This window comes from Plectrocnemia conspersa, unplaced genomic scaffold (assembly GCF_051122295.1).
Source record: "Plectrocnemia conspersa isolate PC_06_02 unplaced genomic scaffold, ASM5112229v1 ptg000013l, whole genome shotgun sequence".
Lineage (NCBI taxonomy): Eukaryota > Metazoa > Arthropoda > Insecta > Trichoptera > Polycentropodidae > Plectrocnemia > Plectrocnemia conspersa.
In genome coordinates this window covers 4,070,674-4,092,394 of record NW_028277177.1, presented here as the reverse complement: position 1 = coordinate 4,092,394, position 21,721 = coordinate 4,070,674, and the positions used below count along the sequence as shown (strand labels likewise).

At 30.1% G+C, this 21,721-nt stretch overlaps 1 protein-coding gene and 1 long non-coding RNA gene across 3 annotated transcripts; both read right to left on the bottom strand.

Moving 5' to 3' along the window:
* Window positions 1–10,664: 10,664 nt before the first annotated feature.
* Window positions 10,665–21,188, bottom strand: LOC148227075 (autophagy-related protein 13 homolog). Of its 2 annotated transcripts, none has more exons than XM_088202656.1 (2): window positions 20,254–21,188; window positions 10,665–11,278 (listed from the first exon to the last, which is right to left on the bottom strand). In XM_088202656.1, exons 1-2 carry the CDS (start codon window positions 20,742–20,744, stop codon window positions 10,696–10,698), a joined length of 1,074 nt encoding a protein of 357 aa, XP_088058782.1. In that variant the 5' UTR covers window positions 20,745–21,188; the 3' UTR covers window positions 10,665–10,695. The 2 variants fall into 2 exon arrangements, 1 of the variants encoding a protein (XP_088058782.1); XR_015812065.1 differs by lacking the exon at window positions 10,665–11,278 and adding an exon at window positions 16,996–18,393 and having other exon boundaries at window positions 20,003–21,188.
* On the bottom strand, window positions 16,996–19,602 carry LOC148227076 (uncharacterized). The gene is made up of 2 exons (XR_015812066.1): window positions 18,652–19,602; window positions 16,996–18,507 (listed from the first exon to the last, which is right to left on the bottom strand). It is a non-coding gene; the product is annotated as an uncharacterized LOC148227076 (long non-coding RNA).
* Window positions 21,189–21,721: the final 533 nt, after the last annotated feature.

Here is a 21,721-nt window from a genome sequence, read left to right as displayed (position 1 = left end):
AAACGGTGATTATATATCTATAAAATATTTTTTATTGGAAAATTGCGAGCATATTAGGGAGCTCAAGTCTAAAGTTACCATTGCAACCCTAAAACAATAGAAGAAGAGAATTGTCAATTTTTTTATTGTGTATTATATAAACAGTTCATTAGACCGGTTTTAACAAACGCTTGCTCGGTGTGGAGTAACAACAGTAATACAGTTTTTTAACTCTGTCGTTAAAAATAGTATGAACACATTTTTAGTACTAAATTTTTAATATTATCAATTAAAGTACAATACTATACAAATATCACGCAATACACATTACTATGATGAGACCAAACTTACGTTTAAATATAAATATAAAATGTCCAAAAACATCTTGCTTTAGAAGTAGAAATAATTTTTTTAATAGCTTCAGCTCTCTAATTAAGTAAGTAGACATTTACATCTCAAACTTAATAATTTAAAATATTTATTTATGTATCTTAGTTAATTTTATTTTATATTTTATAATTTCCTTTTTTAACCCCGAAAATCACTATTGTCAAAATATATATTTCTATTATTAATGTTGATGTAAAGATTCTAAAACAAAACAAAACGTATGAGTAAAGCATAAGCGTTTTAGAAAATTACAATTCCATTATCACTAAATAATCCACAGTAAAATGTATAAAGATAACTTCAAAATTTTGTTCGAAGTAATGAAAATTTCAATAAATTAAATAAAGTAAACCATACAATTAACAATTATAGAGTTAACAAATTTACACTCAAGGATTTCGTTATATATTTTGTCTTTGTCTATTTACTTTTCTTTCACTTAGAAAACTTCTCCACTTAATGAATATATAATGATGAATTGTTAGTAGTTTGCTTTAAATCAATTGTTGGCAACTAATGGTCCGCTTGAAAAATAATCTGGAATAATTCTGTTTAATTTAAAATTTGATTTATTTATAGTAAATATTTACAAGTCAGTACAAGGTGACCAAATCAATATTAAAAAATGTTTTGAATTTCACGTAAAAACATTTTAAGATTATGTTTTAAAAAAAAATTCCAATTTTTGTATATAAATCTCAATCAGCTGTAGTGGACCAGCAGCACGGTTTTTGTCTGTGTCGTTCCACGGGTAAATTTAGGTTTTTTAATTTCTCGAATATTCTTTGTCAGTTTCTATCGATCTACTTAAATGGACGCTGTCAGTATGTGAGTATTTCGATGGTTTTGGAGTTCTGCAGAAATCTAATTTGGGACCGCTGATTTTTAATAAAATAATTATACATGCGGCAATTGAAAACTCTCTATTATATGTTGATGAATTGAAAGTGTATTTTCACAAAAACGAGCTTGTCAAAAAAAAATGTTTTCAGTAATACCTAAGAGGAGCTGGAGCTATTAATTTTTATTATGTTTTTTATTTTACGAATTTTACTATGCATTTGTGGTAGTAATATGTTCCTATATGTATGCATATGTTATATATTTGATTCAGAGCGTGTGTAAATAATATGTTCAAAGGTCATTTAATGACGCGTTTAGGAAACCTGTCCAGTAATTATACTTAGATTTCTAATAAATTATTAAATATGGATCATTGTTTACATTTAAATAGAATTTGTTTGTATTGCGTCATACATGCAAGTGGTGGCGCAATTATATAATAATACTTAATTCACCCAATTTGATGACTCACTATAATTTGAATCATGCTTAGAAAAAAGTACAATAAAATAAAGAAAACTGCACAAAAACGTCATTTCGACATTATATACGACAAGCACAACAGCTGATGATTAGTACGGAAATATATGTCAGATTCAATAGGAAAAAAATCTGACAGTTGACGGCTGTTGTTTATTTTGCGATTTATTAGTACCGTAATAATTTATCTTATATAATATAAAGGTTTTGGATTAAACGTGTCGAGTTTTTCTTGCTGTTGTTTTGAATTTTGTGTTCGTTCATGCGTGCATGTTAAGAAACCATTTTTTCGAAAATATAATTCATGTGGATTACTCATGTTTGATGTGTATGATTAATGCTTTACTAGAAAATGTTCGGAATTTAGGAAAATAACAATCGCTGATATTATGGCAATATTATTCTACTTCGAAATGAACCCATTATATTATAGACAGTATTTTTTTATAAATGGAATGAACTTGTAAGTCAATGCTTAACTGTTTTAATAATTTTATTTATAGCAGTAGTATGAATGCAAATTTTACAACAGGATTACATTAAATATAAATTAAATAAACAATAAACATAGAAATGGGATTTTAACATTTCCATTTAATAAGCAATATTCTGTAATTAATTTATTAATGTTGACTTATTTATGATCGTTTATATTATTTTGTTAATATAAAACTTGCTATTTTTTTTAGCCATAACTTAATTTATACAAAGGTTAATGCGTTTTACTAATAAGTTTAGTTTTTTTTGTTATAGGAAATTTTATCATTTAGCAAAATCGCTGTAAAAAAACTATCTATAGGAAAGAAATGATCGCAGAGAACTATTTAAAAAAAATATTTTTTTTTGAAATGCCAGTGAAATCATATCAGAATATACAATATTTTCACTGGTAGATATATATTTCTTGTAGTGAAAATATAGATGTTAGTATGCTGCTTTGAACTGTCATTTGATAGGCGTAAAACATCCATTTGCGCGATTTAAAAATAAATAAAACGTGGTTATGTTAATTGAAATATTACAAATTATTCAGTTATTGAATTCAAATAATTATCAAAATAGTAGTTGGTGGTCTTTAACGCCATTTGTTAAATACTGTAAGCCACCAGCAAATTTTGTTTTTTAAAAATAGTTGTAGGGCGACACATAACTTGTTAAGGCCAATATGTTCAAACGCAAACATAACCAAAAATTATTACCCCCTCCCCCTATGTAACGAGACGTCATTGAGCCAGACATGTTTGTTTCACTATCAAAAAAACTTGTGACACAATTCATGGAAGCTGCCTAATGAGAGTTCTAAGACTAAATAGATTTTAACTTTAATTAGGTCAAGTAGGGTTTGGTTAATTCGTTTGGATTAGGTTTGGATTTGCACAGCAAATATACGTTTTATAACTGTCAATTTGAGTTTTAACGACAGTAGGGTGACAAATCATCTGTTAAGGCCAAAATGTTCCGAGCGTATGTATTACAGTGATATTGATATTTCACTGGTATTAACCAATAAAATTATAAATCAATTGTTTGATACATTTTCACTGGCCTAGTTAGTGAATTTATATTTAAACTAAGGAAATTAAATTATAAACATTAAAAATACACATTCATGTCACACTTTTTGAAGCGATTTTTTTCTTTAAAAATTCATAATTATAATTTAGAGCGAAAAATTAAGCTTTTAATGAATTATATAAAGTGTTAATATTATATGTTATTAAAAATATTTTGTTCAAGCAAAAGTTTGCAAAAATATTAATTACATGAAATTATCCATTGTACGAAGTACGACGACGGCCTACAACATTATTATAATTTCATATTTTTAGTGCGTTAATATTTAGCGGACTATTATGACAAACGCTAATTGGCATAATTGAGTTGAACAGAACATTTCAAGCCATTCATACGCTAAGTAGTGAGATTAAGATAACAGAAATACTAATGCACATGCGATACGGTTCTGTATAGCTCTGATTTCTGGAAGTTTTTGGTGCTCTATCAATTTCTATTATTTTTATGGTCTTGTAAGAAATGGTTAATCGCGCAAGCGTCTCCGACGCGCAGTCTTTAAGTGGCCTAGAACAATGGTCTCCAAAGTGATGTACGCATACCCCAGAGGATTTGCTAAGTTTTTTATAATAATAGTGGATTTTTATAAATAAAAATTCGAGTGCCGCTGCCGGGACTCGAACCCGCAACCTCAGAGTTACTAGTCTAAGACGTTACGGACTATGCTATTCCGTCCTTTTATTTAATTTATTAAGCATATATAAGAAAAGGGTACCCTAATTTGAAAGAAATTCTTAAAGGGTCATTCAATATGTTTCTCAAAATGTGTAGGCAATAAAAATAATACAAATTATATACATACATACACACAAATATATGTTCATACACTATAAAATATTTCCAATAATAATATATAATAATAGAGGAGTGAGTAGTAAGTTTTATTAGATATGATAACAACTTTTACTGTTATGGACGGACCATAAAAGCAGTTACTATTTTGAAAAATTGGTTTAATCAAACTTGTCGGTTATGATCGTGTATGTGTCTATGTGTGTATATATGTAGGTATATATTTTCTTATACTCTTGCCCAATTTCATATAAAATATATTTGTTTGATCGTGTCACGGCATTGTTACAATACGGCACGATTACATGTCACAATTCATGCTATTAGGAAATCATCTACGTGTTGAAATTCCTAGAAACATGTACAATATAAAATTTGTGTGCACATTAAATAATAAAATATAAAAATTCATACCTATAGAAAAAAATGAAAGTAATAAAATGCTTGCTTTTGTTAAACAGCAGATTTATTATAAAAAAAATGATGAGTGTTCTTTTGCTTGAAAAGGTAGAAAAAAATGTGGTATTAATGTTTTGTGATGTATTCTGTATTTTAGATTTATTGAAGCGTTAAGAGGTAAAGGAGTAATTGCTGATTCTAAGATTTTTTGCAATATAATAAAAAATATGAATAGATATTCGAGTAGTTTATAAATTTGTGGTTATTTTTTTAAAATAGATATATATATTTTTAAACGAATAAAATACATATAATATTGTATAAAACTGAATAATATTATAGTAGAATATTGTAACGCTTAGCTAGAAATTTTATATCTTTTCAAGAATTATGCGTGAGAATTTTTTCTATTTTGAGAAATAATTTATGATATAAAATAAATAAAATAAAATAAATATAATTGAGTATGGTTTGAAGCTATAGTTGCATTATTTATTTTTATATTAAACACAGTTTGCGTTAACACAGTCAGTTCGAGTTATCTATTTCATCATTATTTATAATTGAGAAAGATATAGCAAGGCATGTAGGACAATACCCTTTATGAATTTTGATGATATTAAAATATTAAAGAAATGACCACTGCCAAATTTTGCCCCCCCCCCCTGAAAATATCTGTACCACACCCTTTGTTTTTGTCTAAAAGAGATTTAAAATCGGTGTTTTTAACAGCGTCAATATTTTGTGGATTATATAAGAGTTATTTGGCACCGGTTTTTGTTTTTTATGAAATCATAATGTACATGATTTCAAAAAAATGTTTTTCTTTCTGAAAAAGTGTCTTCAGAGTCGTGCAATGATTTTTCTCGATTAATGTAGTTCTTCTTAAAGATTTTGCTGGAATAGTTATCAAACTATTATTATAGAGAAACTGCACGCGCGCTGGGTGCCGAAAAACAGGGCAGGTGAGAAACTTATATAACGTTGTAAACAATATTATTGTTCATAAAATGCATTGTTCCAATTTGTGTAATTACTATAAATACGCAAGGTTATTGTTTAAAAGCTAGGTTTGAACTGAAGAGGGAAGCGGCTGCTTTTTTACTTCGGCGTAGCTAAGCTTGGTGCAAGTCGGGTGTAACTGGTTCTTGATGATAGTTCCCGTTGGAAGTGAATGATGTGCGTTATGTATGCGTTTATATAAGCTAATCGAGATATATGAGGTTTTTCTGAATGAATTGAACACTTGTAATTTTTATCTCAGTGATAATGCCAATTTGTATATTCAGGATTTTAAGGGTTGTTTATTATTATTCTCACTCCTTTGAATATATTAATAAAAAATATACATTCGCACCGACTTTCGTTAACGACCCCGCACAGAGCCAGCGTTCAAAAGCTATAAAAATAAATTGAGAGTCTTTTAAAAGAGACGGAAGGTGTGCGGCTATTGACTCTGAATATTTATTTACAGGCAAATAGTCTTAGGAGTCTCAGTTTGCTGCTCGAAGAAAAAAATAACTATAAAAAAGTCTATGAAAAGGAAGGAGGAGCAGCTTAAAATTTATATCTTTCTAATTCCGTGACATATTGAAAATGTCGGAGTACGAGGAAGAAAAACAGGGATGTTCTTAATCTTCGGGATAAACCCCCAGGATATGGATGAAACGTTTTCAAAGAATCGCTACTATATATATTATATAATAATATCGAACAGTTAAGCTGGTATTACTTATTTTTTCATATTTGAAATAAATAACTTAAGCTTTATAAATATACGCTCTTTAAATATAAATTTTAAACGTGAATTTTATATTTGTCTATTTGAATTTAATAACTCGTTAAAAATTCAGATGGCGTATCTACAAGTGAAATGCTTATTTTATTTAAGATGTTTTAATAATGCACAGTGACGCCTCGTTTTGTTATCGATTTTATGAAGTCGATATAATATTTTAATGCGTCATTTCGTTGAGTGACACACTGTTATTTTTTGATCAAAAAAAATCCAACGACAACAACATAAATGATAATTGCTTTTCAATTACATTTTGTGACATTCTTAATTTTCTACAGATATTGCCAGCGACCATAATAGGCCACAATGTTAGTAAGTAATGTGCACAGCCAGATACATGTTTCTCTCATGCTCAATTTTAAGTGTAAATTTATGACGTAGCATCTAAAATATATACGTATTTGTGCTGTAGTGACATGGCCTTCGTGTCAGAATCTCTGGATTTCGGACGTCGAGCTAGACCAGGGGATGTGAAGAGAGAAGCGGTGGCTTCTGCGGTGATCACTGGTCTGAAGTTGAGTCAGTTTCTTCTTGGTTATAGTCAAAGTTAGAGAGCTCTTGAGGTTTGCATGCCTTAAACTTCAAAGTGGATGTCAGTAGGATAAGTCTCTAAGAAAGTCTCATAGGCGTTCTCAGACGAAGTGTCTGCAAGTTACTCGCGTTCCCGGATTAATATCCATAGCCCATTTTTATCGGAGATTTTGTTGTCCGCCCCTTTTCAGTGGGACGACATATTACAGTAAAGTGGTGAGTTTTTTTAAAACAAATTGCCGCTGGTCGATAAACAGATTACGAACGGTGGTTTTGAGGGTAAGCCCGAATGCATACGGTAAAGGAAAAACACATTTTCTGTCGCTGTCGTAATGGGAACGCTCCATCATTCACACTACGACGGTGACGATAGTATATTACGAATTTTAAAAGTACATTAAAATCAAATTTTGCCCGCAAAAAACAATTATCATTTTTCAGAAGTCAAAAATCCACGGCATAAGCAATAAAATCGTGCCGTCGCAGTGAAAATAATAAGCTAATTGATAGGCGTTAGTGAAATTATATGCAGCTCTTAAATATCTATGAAATTCAATTTGACAGTTGCGAAACGATCATTTGCTGTCAAACCAAAACTTAAGCTAATGAAAGTTCTAAAACAAATTAGAGTTTTAGGACATTTTATCAAGTCTAAAATACTAATTAAGGGGAAAATAAGCGGAAAAAGAAGTACAGACAGGCGTTACATCTTGCTCCATAGTGCTTATCAACGTATATTCAAACCACTTCTGATGTAAGAGCTTTGGGTAAAGTATATTCAAATTTGGTCAATAGGATGGTGCAAAAACAATTATCATTTCTCAGAAGTCAAAAATTCACGTCAAAAGCAATAAAATTGTGTTGGCGCCGTCGCAGTGGGAATGCTCGTTACCGTTTATATTTTAGGTGCATTTAAAAAATGTGTTTTTTAAGGGTTATTTTTTTTTATAATAATGGTAATAAAAAATAAGCTGTAAAAGTTTGAGAGCTTTGCCAATATATAATATTTATTTACGATTATATTTTCAATTAAATAAATATGAATAATTTATTTATATATTAGTATTTTAGGAAAGTGACGTTTATATATATTTGATACATTTTAAAAGAATCATATCAATTTAAGCACTTCTAGATATTTATCTAGAATAGCGATAGTGAATAATTTTCGATATTTATCTAGAGTAGCTTGTTGTTAACAAGTACGATCCGGATCGGCAGGGCCGGCCTTGGGCAAAGTTCCGCCGTGAGCGTAGCTTCAGCTGATAGACTATTCATGAGGCAAACTTCTCTTCCATGAAAGAAATTTCCCGAACATGATTTAATTTTGTTGCATAGCACCACTCGCCTACCATCCACTTTGCTCTACTTTAAATAATCCTTCGCTAGCCGCAAAGTGTACTTACATCACCATAATTGGGTTGGAAGGACATCTTAAATATTACTCCTTAGAAAAAAAATCTGGAACATTAATGCATAAGCGAGTATGATAAATAATTTAAAAAAATGTTGTTAGAAGGAAAACTAATAAATTATTCAATTAAATGATAGGGTGGAATAGATTATAGCTATATATAAGAATTGCAACTTTTAGTACCAAGCAATTTGGCCTAAGATGTGATTTTTTTGTTGTTGTAAAAATCATTGATTTGCAGATTTAAATAAGTTTAAACAGTTTTCGCATGTACATGTTTAAGGCAAATTCATCTGGCATTTAAAAGGTTAAACTTCATGTACAATTTAAATAGTTAAATTACGTAAAATAACTCTCTCTTTAAATCGAATGCAATTTAGTCACAGTTTGGAAACGCTCCAGAAATGGAAATTTAAGTGCACTTCTTATCTGCGGACCTTTGAGTGTTTGTTTCATTAGTGTAGATTATTTGACTTGATATAAATTTTCACAGAATTATATAGCAGTGTCTTAAAATTCTTAGAGCGCTTCATGCTGTTGATTTTAGATACGTGTTTGATCGAATCGAATATATATGTAGATGCGTTTCTTTAGGTGTACATACACACATATGTATATCTATGGTTCTTTTACTCTATATCGAACGATAACGTTCGTGCTGTTGTTCCTTTGGAGGTTTCCTGGAAAATGAATTTATTGAGACGGGCCAATGGCGTGACTGCTAGAGTTAATGGTCTAACAACACAACCAGAATAAATAATCGGAGTGTGGGTTTGAATTTTCCTTTCAATACAGATAAAAGAATAAAACGGTATACTTATCTATCGTAATTCAGAGACGTCGATAGATCATTCCATAAGTACCATATGTCAGTTTTTAGAAATTGAGTGTCGATAGTCATATTTTGGAACTGTATTTTAAATTATATAATATGTAATCAAGTTTAGCAAGTGGGTGCTGTACGAGCAACTCATTATAATAAAATGCGTACATTCCATTAAACCCGAAATTTATCATATTCATATGTCCCCATAGAATTTGGCCAAAAAATGCATGTCATATGATAAAATATTATGAATTTTAAATTTTTTTGACCCCAACTGAAAAAACTGAAATCACGTCCCTGATTATTATAAACCATAAATTCCTCAAATAAAATCTAAGAAAAACAGGCTCGAATCTAATAACATTTTTTGCTGCTTTAAAATGCATATGTAACTCAATTTTGACAGTAGCGAAACGTACATTTGCTGTTAAAACCCAAACCTGACCTAATGAAGATCTAAAACTAATTATAATTTTAGAACTTTCATTAAGTAAAGTCCAAAATATAAACTAAACTAGCTGAACTATCAAAGGAAAATAAGCGGAAATGTGAGATACATTTCCTTTTGCTCGCTCGCGTGTTAAGTGACGAGAGTGAGTGAGAGATAATAGCGTCACTTAATACGCGAACGAGCGAAAGGAAAGTATCTCAACGTACGCGCCTGGTTAAAACACACTCAAATATAAAATTAATCATTTAAAACTATATATGCAAACATGTCTTTTGTATTCGGCACCAACTATTTGATATTGCTCAGATCATTTTTAAGTGTTTTGAGCCGTTTTATTGAAACATTGGTATAGCGTTGATGAGAAGAAATATTTGTTTTTAGAATGCTCAATTAGCTTACAATTCATACAAAAAATGCTCTAATTTGCTTTTTTCATATTTGATGCTAATAACAATTACATTAAAAAATAAAACCGAATTCGATATAACAAAAATGGACATTAAAAGTATATTTCATTACAACATTGACATTTTAATTGAACCTTATGGTTTAACAGAATTGGTCTAATAATTTATATTATTTACAATGCTGCTTCGTGTCTTCTAATAATGGCTCGAAACTTTCATAGTGACGCAAATCACGTATTATCAATATTTATACGCTTTTCTATGCCAGATGTGAGTAAATACATAAGCGCTATCTATTCAGATATAAGTAACATATTATTTTTCGAATCGTGCCAATGCGATTATTCACGTCCTCGTGTACATAATATGTAATCAGCGGCGATTTACAATTTGTCTCGCTTTATCAGCTTTTTCAAAGTGATTAGTCCTTATCTTTAACGGTTAACACACTTCAGAGTGAATACTTAATTACGTTAATATTTTTTCTTCTTGCGAATGTTTTTCGTATCTTCTTATTGTAAATTCGCTTATTAATATGTAAGCCTTCGCAAGAACGCTCATCTTGAACGAGGATTGCTCTAAAGAATTTCGGATGAGATAAAAGTGAAAGGCGCTTTGAATAAAATATGCTCAATTAATTTGTGCGTCGGGACTTTTTAATTCGGGACTATGAAAATAAAACACGTTTAAGATACATTAGATTCTTCCATATGAAATTTATTCATAATTGTAGAGTATAGCACGTGAAATTTCATAAGAATTTACCCTAATGATCATATTAATAACGCGTGTAAAAAAGTTTATTAAAACAAATCAGTCATACAATTTTTCTATCATATTATCGTATTCCCTAATATTACTTTCATACAGTCTTAGTTTTAAGGATATATTATCCTGGTCTTCCGGAGTCCTGTCGAAGATTTCCAACGCGGGCGGACGATTGAAGTATCTGTAGAAAGAAGCTAATTCGCTCAACACCGTCGTATTTGCAAAAGGCAAGTTCAACGCTTTCTCAAATTTGTCTTCGTCTTCCGTAAATGACCAGATGGACTTGACGTCTTTGAAGTGATCCACTACTTCTTCTTCTGTTTGATCTTCGTTGCTGGTGTCGTAGTTGACGTCGCACGCAGAATCTTGAGCCAAGAAAAACTTGTACAGCCAATTCAAGTCTTTAAATTCGGGAAGATTGAACTCTGATCCGTCGAAACGCTTGTAATTATTAATATCGACGAATGCTGGGACTTTCATGGGTTCGTCGAAATTAACAATTATTCTAGGTTTCGTTGTTGGTTCATCATCTTTTACTATGTCTATCTTCTTCCACGTCTTGACTAGCTTCGTTCTGTATGACACTGTGATAAGGACGCTGCCACAACCGCAATGCAAACGGCTGAACCTGAAAATAAAATAGAATGTAAAGAAAATAATTCTATATAAATTATTCACACTATTTTTCTCCCGATTTTCTTCTACTATCGATCACTCGTTTACTACAACGCTTATCATTGTCGCAATAATGTAATCATTTCGATAAACCATTCAACCATCAACACATCAGTTTGAAAGATATTTTCAATACATATTAAATATGTACATTGTTGTGTCTAGAATTGATTGATCGTTAATTACACTATGATAATTCAATTTACATAGTGACACTAGTTTCATTTTCAAAATAGTCTCGTTTCTTATATAATAATAGCACAATAGATCGATTACTAATATCTAAAAGAGTTTTATCGTGTTTGAAATATCAGAATTATTGATTATTATATAATTATAAATCTAGGTTTTCCTACGTTTTCCTTATCTTACGGATAGATAATTTAAATAAAATCAACCTAAAAAAAAAAATTAATAATATATGTCACCGATTAATAAAACAAGTTAATGATTTTAGTTTGAAGTCTTACTATTTTTTTTTAAATAAATCAAATGAAAACAATTGTGACCTTAAATATATATAAATATACCTTGTAGCTGACATTCAATATTTAAATGTACAATGAAAGCGCATTAAGGATCCGGATGGCGACAGCTATAGAAGAGGACGCGAATAATTTGATAGTCACATTTTATTAGTTCTAAATAAATAAATTCTAAAACTAATTATAGTTTTAAAACTCTCAGAGGAAAATAAGCGGAAGAAGAAGTACAGATTCTCACTACAAGATGGTTTAAAAAAACTATGAGTATTGTTAAAAGTATATTCAAGCAGAATTATGGTCAATAGGAAGGCGCAAAAAAAATTATCACTTCTCAGAAGTAAAAAATTCACGTCAAAAGCAACAAAATCACAGTAGGAACGCTCGGTAACGAGCTTCATTCGATTCTACACAAGTCGTAATATTATTATAAAAGTCTTAATATGAACGCTATACAACTAAGCGTTTCCACCATTGTCTACACAACTTAGTAGTTGTTTAAATAATATTTATTATTTATAGTTTATTTTTCAGTTGATTTATACGTCTGATGTGCGACAGTATCGGTCGTTTTACGGCGCAGCGAAAAGTTTTTACGTAATTTTCCTTGTGATGTCATTTTTTGTAAAAACAAGTTGAGTTATAATTATCCTCACAACATGAATATTTGTGATATTTATTAATACACTCATATTTTCATGTAAAAAGATAACACTTTCAGAAATTTTTTAACAGATCTGTGTAAAATAAATATTAAGATTGCGACAACGTAGTGATTTCTAATTTTGTGACATGCGATGAATTTAGGATATGCAAATTTTGTTTGTATTTTAATTTTAAATCACTTAAATTGATATTATATAGTAAATTTAATTTGAGGTAATCGATCGAAAACTGTAATTATAAAAACATTAATTCAGATCTTCCAGTTACAAAAAAAGCATGTTGTAGGTTCAGGTGTTTTTCGAACCTACGCATAACAACACAAACGTCAGAGGAAAACTATGCACCCGAACAAGAGACTCGATAATGAATATCATCTTTTTGATTATGGTGATACAGAACATATATAAAATAATAAACGACAGCACGATTTACTGACGCCCGTAGATAATTTTAATTTCATTCGTTATGCTATTAATTTAAACATGATACATTTATTTCATCGAAGTGAAAGATATGCGATTGAGAATCGCTACACTATCAATATTCATCACATTCTCAATCTGAACTGATTACAGAGATACTATCTATATTATTACAGAGGATCTTATGTTACAATAAATTTCTATCAAACATTTCTGAATATCTATTGTTTTAAAAAATCATAATTCTAATAATAAAATAATTAGAGAAATAGACGAAGAGCTCAAAAACGTTATACAAAAAACTTTTAATTTATTAAGAAAAAACATTAAAATATAATATTGCACACATATATTTAACTGAATTATGCCAAAATAAATAGCAATAAGCAGTTTCTAGCAAAACAATTTAAATTTCATTAATCGGAAATTAGCAGTTTATAGGTAAATTATTGATGACCTTATAAATTTCCTGCCATTCTATTATACACATGTTATAGCAATCTCACATTTTTAAAATGTTAATTAATACTAAAAAAAAAGAATCGCAAAAAGATATGATGACTCAATAATTGTCACTAAAAGCAATACATAAAAATGTGTAATACAACCATTTTAAATGACGGATCTACAATATCAAAAGAGAACATGAGGTAGAAAAATATCCAAACAGTTGTTTGTCCTTCCTTTAAAGTCGACAAATATGGAGTTAGCACATTTATGTTTAAGGCCATCGATATCCAAATATAGTATGCAAAGATTTTATGTTCATAGATATAAGATTTATTTATATGTTTTTTGATTGTTTGAGTATTGTCATTTATAATCCTATATTTACAGTAATAAATTATATTTAACTTTTAGAGATCCAACGAAATCACAAAGTTTTTTTTAAATTAACAGTAACAAAAAGTGCAGCTTGATCTAATATAATACTCATGGAATCTTTACTATAACATTGCAGTATTATATTTGACCATTTCTGGACCCTTTTACCTGAAACAGGTATAAGTAGTAGCGTAAAACCTTTAGTTGAGAATACACTGTAGATTGAAATTTTGAAACATTCAATAGTTAACGGTCCATCTATTGTTTAAGGCAAAGCTACACAGTTATATGTAAAATGTATCTTTTGCGAATTTCGGACAAATATATTTTATTCTGTAAATTTAACAATAGTTTTTGAAACAACCAGTCGTGACAAAAATATAGCGACATTGAAATATATAATAGTGAAAGCTAATTAAAACGAAGACATTCTAAATTGGGATAAAAAATAATTACTCCCGTATTTTTAGTTAAATATACAATGAGAAAATATCAGCATAAAGAGTTGAGCCAAGAATACCGGAAGAATGTCCGCAGTTAATCGTTTTTTTACTAACTATACTGATTTTTAATAGAACATACATATGTCATAGCAAACTATTAATTAATATAAGTATTTTCAATTCATTATTATACTATTACACTTTGTAATTATATCACTTATTTGGAATCTACTTATCTTATTGTTTATTAAAAAATATTCTCAGTCTCGAATGAATGAAAAAGTTAAAATTTATTATCAATTGCTCTCGCAATTCGATATTCGCAAAATTCAGATACGAGCAAAATCAATTTTGTTTAGGGTGCATCTGCACTGATGAGATAGGGGGCAGCAACGTGTCGAAAGTCTATAAAAATTATTTATACCTACTCGGGTTTATTGTTTGACAGATTTTTTTACCTGGTTTACCAGATCTGTCCTTTTAGCACGATCTGTTGAATATTTGAATAAAATAAGATATAATACAAATGGTTCTTAGTTTATTCAAAACTGGACAATAAAATTATTATATGCACATTTGTAATGTTTTTTAAGACATATGTAATAATTAGCTCGATTTATAAAATATAAATTACAGTCAAACATATACAATTTAATTGGCAACTGAGCTTTAGAATTAGTGGATTTTTAAAAACAGTTATTATTTATCAAATTTACTACTTACTAATATAATAATATTGACTTGACAAGTTTTCCAGATGCGTCTTAATAGCCTTTGTAAAAAATGGTTCAAACATATGTTAGCTCAAATATGCACTATCCCACGTAATATGTTCCAGCTCTTCATAGCTATCGCTGAAAACATTGTGTTTTGCAAGCTCATTGAAAATATGGATGGCTTGAGTGAGAGGAGCGGTCTCGAGCGTTAACGTCGCGCTGCAATGGGTAAGATCAACGGACGCAATCGTGACTCTAGACTAGAGCATTTTATCACCGAATATTGATGAATTGTCTTCATCACCTATCGGTAAATTCAAAATGTGTTTCAATGCAGTGAATTGTATTCGAACGCACATAGAAAAAAAAACGCTAGAGTACAATTACAAATTCGTAAAGAGAATATTTTCAGATGTCTAGAAAGTAATTCGTCAATAAATTATTAAATAAGCAGTTCCTTTCATAAATGCTTTAAATAAATTCTCAGTGAAATAATTTCTGGCTCAATCACTTCCGCATAAACCATAAGTTCGCAAAGTGGCCAATATCACCCACCGCTGGGCAATTTTATTGTGCAAAAATATGTTAAGCATTTTATATTTATAATAAAGCAAATATCTTTTGCATAAAATATTATGCGTTTTATAGGATTTTCTTAAAGTGGGCGATGTAATCGCGTTTTCTGGTACTTATAGGCGATGTAATCGCTTTTTTCTGGTACTATTTTTAATAATATCACTTTTAAAAATATAATTATTTATATAGTAAAAAAATATGCTTTTACAGTCCGTCCAAGATATGAACGCTCATCGTCACAGTATTGGTGAGAAAATATAATAGGGTGAGCATGTGAAATTACAAGTGCAATTAATTTTTACTTTTTTAATTTAATTTGTTGAGGAAAGTGTAAAATATCACTTTCTTGCTTATTTTATTTATTTATATAGGTTGAATATCTCCAGGTTGAATATCTGTTCAATATAATATTTTTAAAAATATCAATAGAATATTACAGGAATTGTTTTATTGATTACAAAATACCACAACATGACAATAATTTATAATAAAAATATAACACATAACATTTTTAATTCAATTTCTAACGTATGGTCATATTTGTTTTATGTTATTAAAGTTGTTATTTTTTAAAGCTGCTATTCGAAATTCTAAAATTGCATTTGCTACATACTTTGGTGAAATTTAAAAAATATATGAGCATTGCTACGTTTGCCATTTATTATTAAATGAGATAGAAATAAAGTTTCATTGAAGGTGGGCGATGAGTCAATTAAGTTTGAGAATCTATGGCCTAAACTGTAACATAATTCTAGAAAATGTAAGAATGTGACACTTGACAATGCTGAAAAGAAAAGTAGCAGGGTGTCGATCGACCTTTATTTTTAAATGTGAGTCGACAATAACATTGTCTAACGCATGAACGTCACGAGCCAATATCATGCAATTTAATGCCGTTGGAGCACCTAAAACCCAACATCCACCAAGTTCCGAATTACATCAAAAGAATCAAGAAATGTCCAGAGGCGGCTATTTAATTGATATTATTATTGAAGATAAATGAAATACATCAAATGTTCGAATAATAAAAAAAAAGATATCTTTAAATTTGTTTTTTAAAAAAAAAAAAATTTGAAAACTGAAGTTGCATCACCTTTATATATGATATCTACTCTCGATTAACCGTTTAAATGCTGTAAGGACGCCAGTGTCCAGTTACGAATGACGACATGAATGCCGCTAGGACGCTGGTGTCCATTTTTAGTTTTGTATTTTTTTGTAAAATTATGAAATATTTTTTTTCTATACTTTTTGTGTATTTAGTAAATACATTTATGAAAAATAATAATTTCGAGTCAGATTTTCAGAAATTAGATAAAATAGCCAAACTTATATTAACCCTTCAAAGTAGTACTGCTTCAGCAGAATGTTTATTTTTTGCTCTGAAAAGAATCAATACTTGTTATTGAAATACGCAAGGCCTAAGCTCGATTAAGACTCCTTATGGAATTAAAATAGAAGAGCACATCTTACGATGGCGTAATTGAAAAAATATGCCTAAAGAACGAAGAATAGGTTTAATATATAAATAATATTAAAATTTGTTTTTATTTTAATTTTTCATATAGAGCACATTAAATATACACACCCACCGTACGCCACTGGTATTTATTTGTATAAACTATATTTAATTTCGTTCCTGCAATAAATAGTGGTTCACAATGATTTTATAAATATATTTAAAAAATATCTTTTTAAAATCATCTATATTTGCAAAAAAAAAAAAATTCTTGACATTCTTAGCATATACCGCCTAATTTCATTTGGCACTAAAAGGGTTAAAATAAAACATTCAGCGCAATTAATTCTCTAAAATAGGGCACAAAATAATAAATATATGACAATTGATTCGTCAAAAACAACTTCACAATTCGTAAATCAATGCTCTCAAAATATATTGTCGAAATATTGAGTTGAATTAAAAACAGAATTTTAATTTATTTAAGGAAAATATGTAAAAAAAAATGTAAAACAAAACTTTGTCGATTGAGAAAGATGAATAATTTACACGTCTAGGTTTTGAGCGGCTGGTACTGACTGGTCAAAAAAATGTTTCCAAAATCCTTCGAATTTTAGTAATTTAACAATTCCAGGTAAAATGGTTAGGAATTACTAAATATTTTTACCATAAAATATTGATAGAAGTAGCTCTCAATAACTAATGAAATAAAATACTGGAAATGTTATCATCAAGTAATTTAAAATGGCTTCAAAAAATAGAAAATATACGGCTTCAAAAAATAGGTAAAACCATTTTGGCCATGACATATGTACATATATCCATGCCTTCGGACTTCTAAAGGTTAAACATTAATAAGAATAGCGTTTTTAGGATTTCAGTGCAATTGACATGTTGTCAAAAATAATTTATAAGTAAGTCGAAGAGCATTTATCAGCTTAAATAAATTAAGGTTATTTTCAATTGTCATCTGCTAGCTCTAGGAATAATTTTTAGTGGTCTCTGATCGTGCGCACGCGGTTGAATGTATCAAGCAATTTGAACATTTTTCCGCCCCAGGCGACCGCCTGTGCAGCCTGTTCTCCATATATGTAATTATTAATGATATTAAAGAGTAATTAAACTTCCGAAAAAGCAGTTCACGGAATACTTTGTCGAATGTTTTTTGAAAGTTGGTATAGTTCTTGATTTTATAATCGAAGGACATTTTCACCGCCTTTGATAGGCAGGAGAAGTTACTGACAATGGAACGATGGAGACGAAAACTGCGTTGTTGGTCCGCTAGAGCCGGCCGCTAGTGATTGTGAAGAATTATATCAAGTTTTCTACACGATATCACCTTTTTATAGATTAGTGTTACTTTTGTATATTTTTAAGGATCGGAAAGTCATATAAAGCTTAATGTTATAATCGAGAACACGAACGAAAACAATGTTGCTGATCCACTTAGGGATGCTGACTGATTATTAATATATCACTCTTTTTGTCGGTACGCGACGATTGGGCGACGGACAAATGGGCGATTCCGGTCAATTGGGCGATGGTTATTTGGGCGATGGTCATATGGGCGACAGAAAAAACTTGCACGCTTTGCTTTATTGTAAATATTAATAAAACATACATTAAAATGAAAAAGTATATTAAATGCTAAAAACAATTTTATTTTCAAATTATTAACTCATATTATAATTATATACAATACCATGTAAATATTCTATGATATTTTTTCTATTGTACCTCAAAACTTTTATAAAAATTCTTTGGTCTGTTCTTTTTATAAAGATATCCATTCCAAACATATTTTTCCTTGTCTTTTTGACTTAATATGCCTGAATTATCCATTTATGAAGAATATAAACTGTGGTAACTCAAATTAGTCGTTCTCAACAATGATCTATAAAAACCAATTATCTATAAATAGCACATAAAATATAACCCACATGTGAATAAAAAGACACATACTTATTTTCTTGCTGTACTGAATTTTTTACCAAAAACACAATGACACTGTGACAAAGTGTTTTAAAACCACGACAAAAATAATTTTCAAAGACGTAACGAAACTTTTTGCGAACATTTTCAGTCAAAATTCAAAAGTATACTGAGCGCTAGTTATGGGTTTTTATATTTATATATATAACTACCCTATCTAGTTTTAAATAGATAACTGTAAAATATGCGATTTTTGTGAATTCGCAAAGTTTATTCTCACACTAATTTCCAAGGCGCAAAACATAAAAAAAATTCACGTTAAGGGCAAAACCCACGATAAACATTTATCAGCGCTAGTTCTAGGTTATTATATTTATATATATATATAACTACCCTATTCAGTTTAAAATAGATAACGGTAAAATATGCGATTTTTGGAAATTCCAAAAGATTGTTCTCACAGTAATTTATAAGTCTGAAAACATAAAAAAATCGCGTAAAGGGCAAAATCCACGATAAACACTTATCAGCGTTAGTTCTGTGTTATTATATTTATATATAACTATCCTATCTAATTTAAAATAGATAACTGTAAAATATGCGATTTTTGGAAATTCCAAAGGTTTGTTCTCAGAGTAGTTTCCAAGGCTCAAAACATAAAAAAAAAATCGCGTAAGGGCCCACTATAAACATTTATCAGGTAGTATACTTATAATAAAATTACCGACTTAAGCCGTGTGTTTTAAGTGTTTTATGATATCGGATAACTCTCTAAAATTCTTGAATAAAAAAAATCACTGTTTAATTTTTTATGATTAAATAAGCACAAATGATAAGTAAATATATACATACTATATCTTATGTAGGTATATTATATTTTGTTTAGACCAAATAATGTTTTCATCTTTTAATTCTATTCTAAAAAATATTACTTATATTTTCGTATGTACGTATATATATAATATACATATATATATTTTTTTTAATATGTATTAAATTATGTTAATTATTTAATTAATTATAAGATCATGATTTACATCACATTTATTTGTAATGCATTATTATTCTATCGCCCAAAAGACCGTCGCCCAAAAGATCATCGCCCATTTGTCCGTCGCCCATTTTGAATCGCCCATTTGACCGTCGCCCAATTGACCGTTTTGTGGATTTTGTGGGGTGACTTTAGTACATATCCACGAATTAGGAAGCGATGTAGTTTAAGTGACAAATTAAAAAATAAAGGAAGGACTTGAGGAGATTAATCGCATTACATTATGTCGAAAAAGTCGACTTTTTTATGGTTAAAACATATGATCAGCTGGATCGTGAGAACAAATTGATTATATTGCGATCATTGACCTGTTGTTATTATGCATTATAATCATGCGTTAATATAATAAAATTTACCTGAAAGTTTTGTATTCGTCTCCCAGGTCAGAATCTGTCGAGCTTCCCAGGTAAATTTTGTAGCACACGTTGTACGGTTCATTATCTAAATTTTTGAGCATCTGATAAGCCGGCAGCGTGCGCGTTATCGCCAAAATCGACTTCAGCATCAGTCCCATCCGGCTGTGTACGTCAAAGATGCGCCTTTCAAACTTGCGAGGCTTCGACTCCATCGTCCAGTTCTCCAGCTTCACGCTCTCGCCGTCGCTGAACATCAGCGATACGTCGACGCAGAGAATTCCATCGTCGAAACCTTGCGCCAGCAGTTCTTTCACTTCCGCTGAAATATACGGCAGCTCTTCTATGGTTATCCCGAAAGGATCCATTCTACCCATCGCTCCCGAGGGAGGAGGAATCTTCGTCTGGGGTTTGGTATTCAATCTAGACTGAAGAATGATCTGAACGAACTTGTTAGCGAAGGGTTTGATCATCTTGTCTCTGGCGCCCGCCATTTTGGGAAAAATAAACAATGGCCGCCAAATAATTCAAATTTTGAATTAATATCGCGCATGCGCATGCGCGCGCGAGCGATTTTCGATTGGTCAGTCGATTTCAATGTAAAAATCATCCAGCACATGCGCGTTGTCAAATAAACGCATGAATGAGCGATCTACGTCTATGTCGTCACTCGCAAAATTCCGAGCACTAAACGAACGCTATTGTAACCTTGAGCGTTTATCGTCGTAAGCGCAAAATAGAATATTTCGGCGCACACGCACTAGTACACTTGATTTTAAATTAAAACACCCGTCGAACGCGAATAAGCGACAGCTCGTATTACAGTTTGTTTCCGCGCGAGCCGAACGCGGCGGCCGTCAAATTCGAATGTCAACAACAACTGAGCGAGCATATGATCGCCGCTCGTTATTTGCGACGGAAGCGAAAACTTTGGCCACAAGGTGATAAACGCGCGACCATTCAATTAAATCATTTTCAGCTGCGGACATAAATAGAAATAAAAACATGCATTAATCTTAGAAAATGGTCTTAAATAAATAAGGTATTATTGAGATTATATTGCTGTAACAAAAAATGTTTTTATGGGAATTTCAGTTGAAAAACATAATTTTAAAGGCAGTAAAATAAAATTATGAAGATATACCCCAACATAATTGCAATATTATACTAAGTTAAAACTAAAATATTATTATAACTCCCCCCCCCCTAAAAAAAATATAAAATTAAAATATATTATATACTTGTTTACAAAAAAAAATTTTACTATAAAAAATTGCAGAACATAGTTTGGAGCCAGAAAAAAATATTCAATGTAATTTAATTATTAAGACAAATCTCAACATAATTATAATATTATATTACATCATCTATCTTAGAAAGTTAAAACAAAAATTGAATTTAATACCCCCGTCACATTTTTTCAAAAAACCTCTAAAATATACATATCATAGAAATTTATTTATTTAAATAT

Excerpts from the sequence above, each read along its gene's own strand:
- LOC148227075 (XM_088202656.1), bottom strand. The coding sequence starts at position 20,744 with ATGGCGGGCGCCAGAGACAAGATGATCAAACCCTTCGCTAACAAGTTC. Across the intron at positions 11,279-20,253 it reads GACGAATACAAAACTTTCAG|GTTCAGCCGTTTGCATTGCG; the intron begins GTAAATTTTATT and ends TTTTATTTTCAG.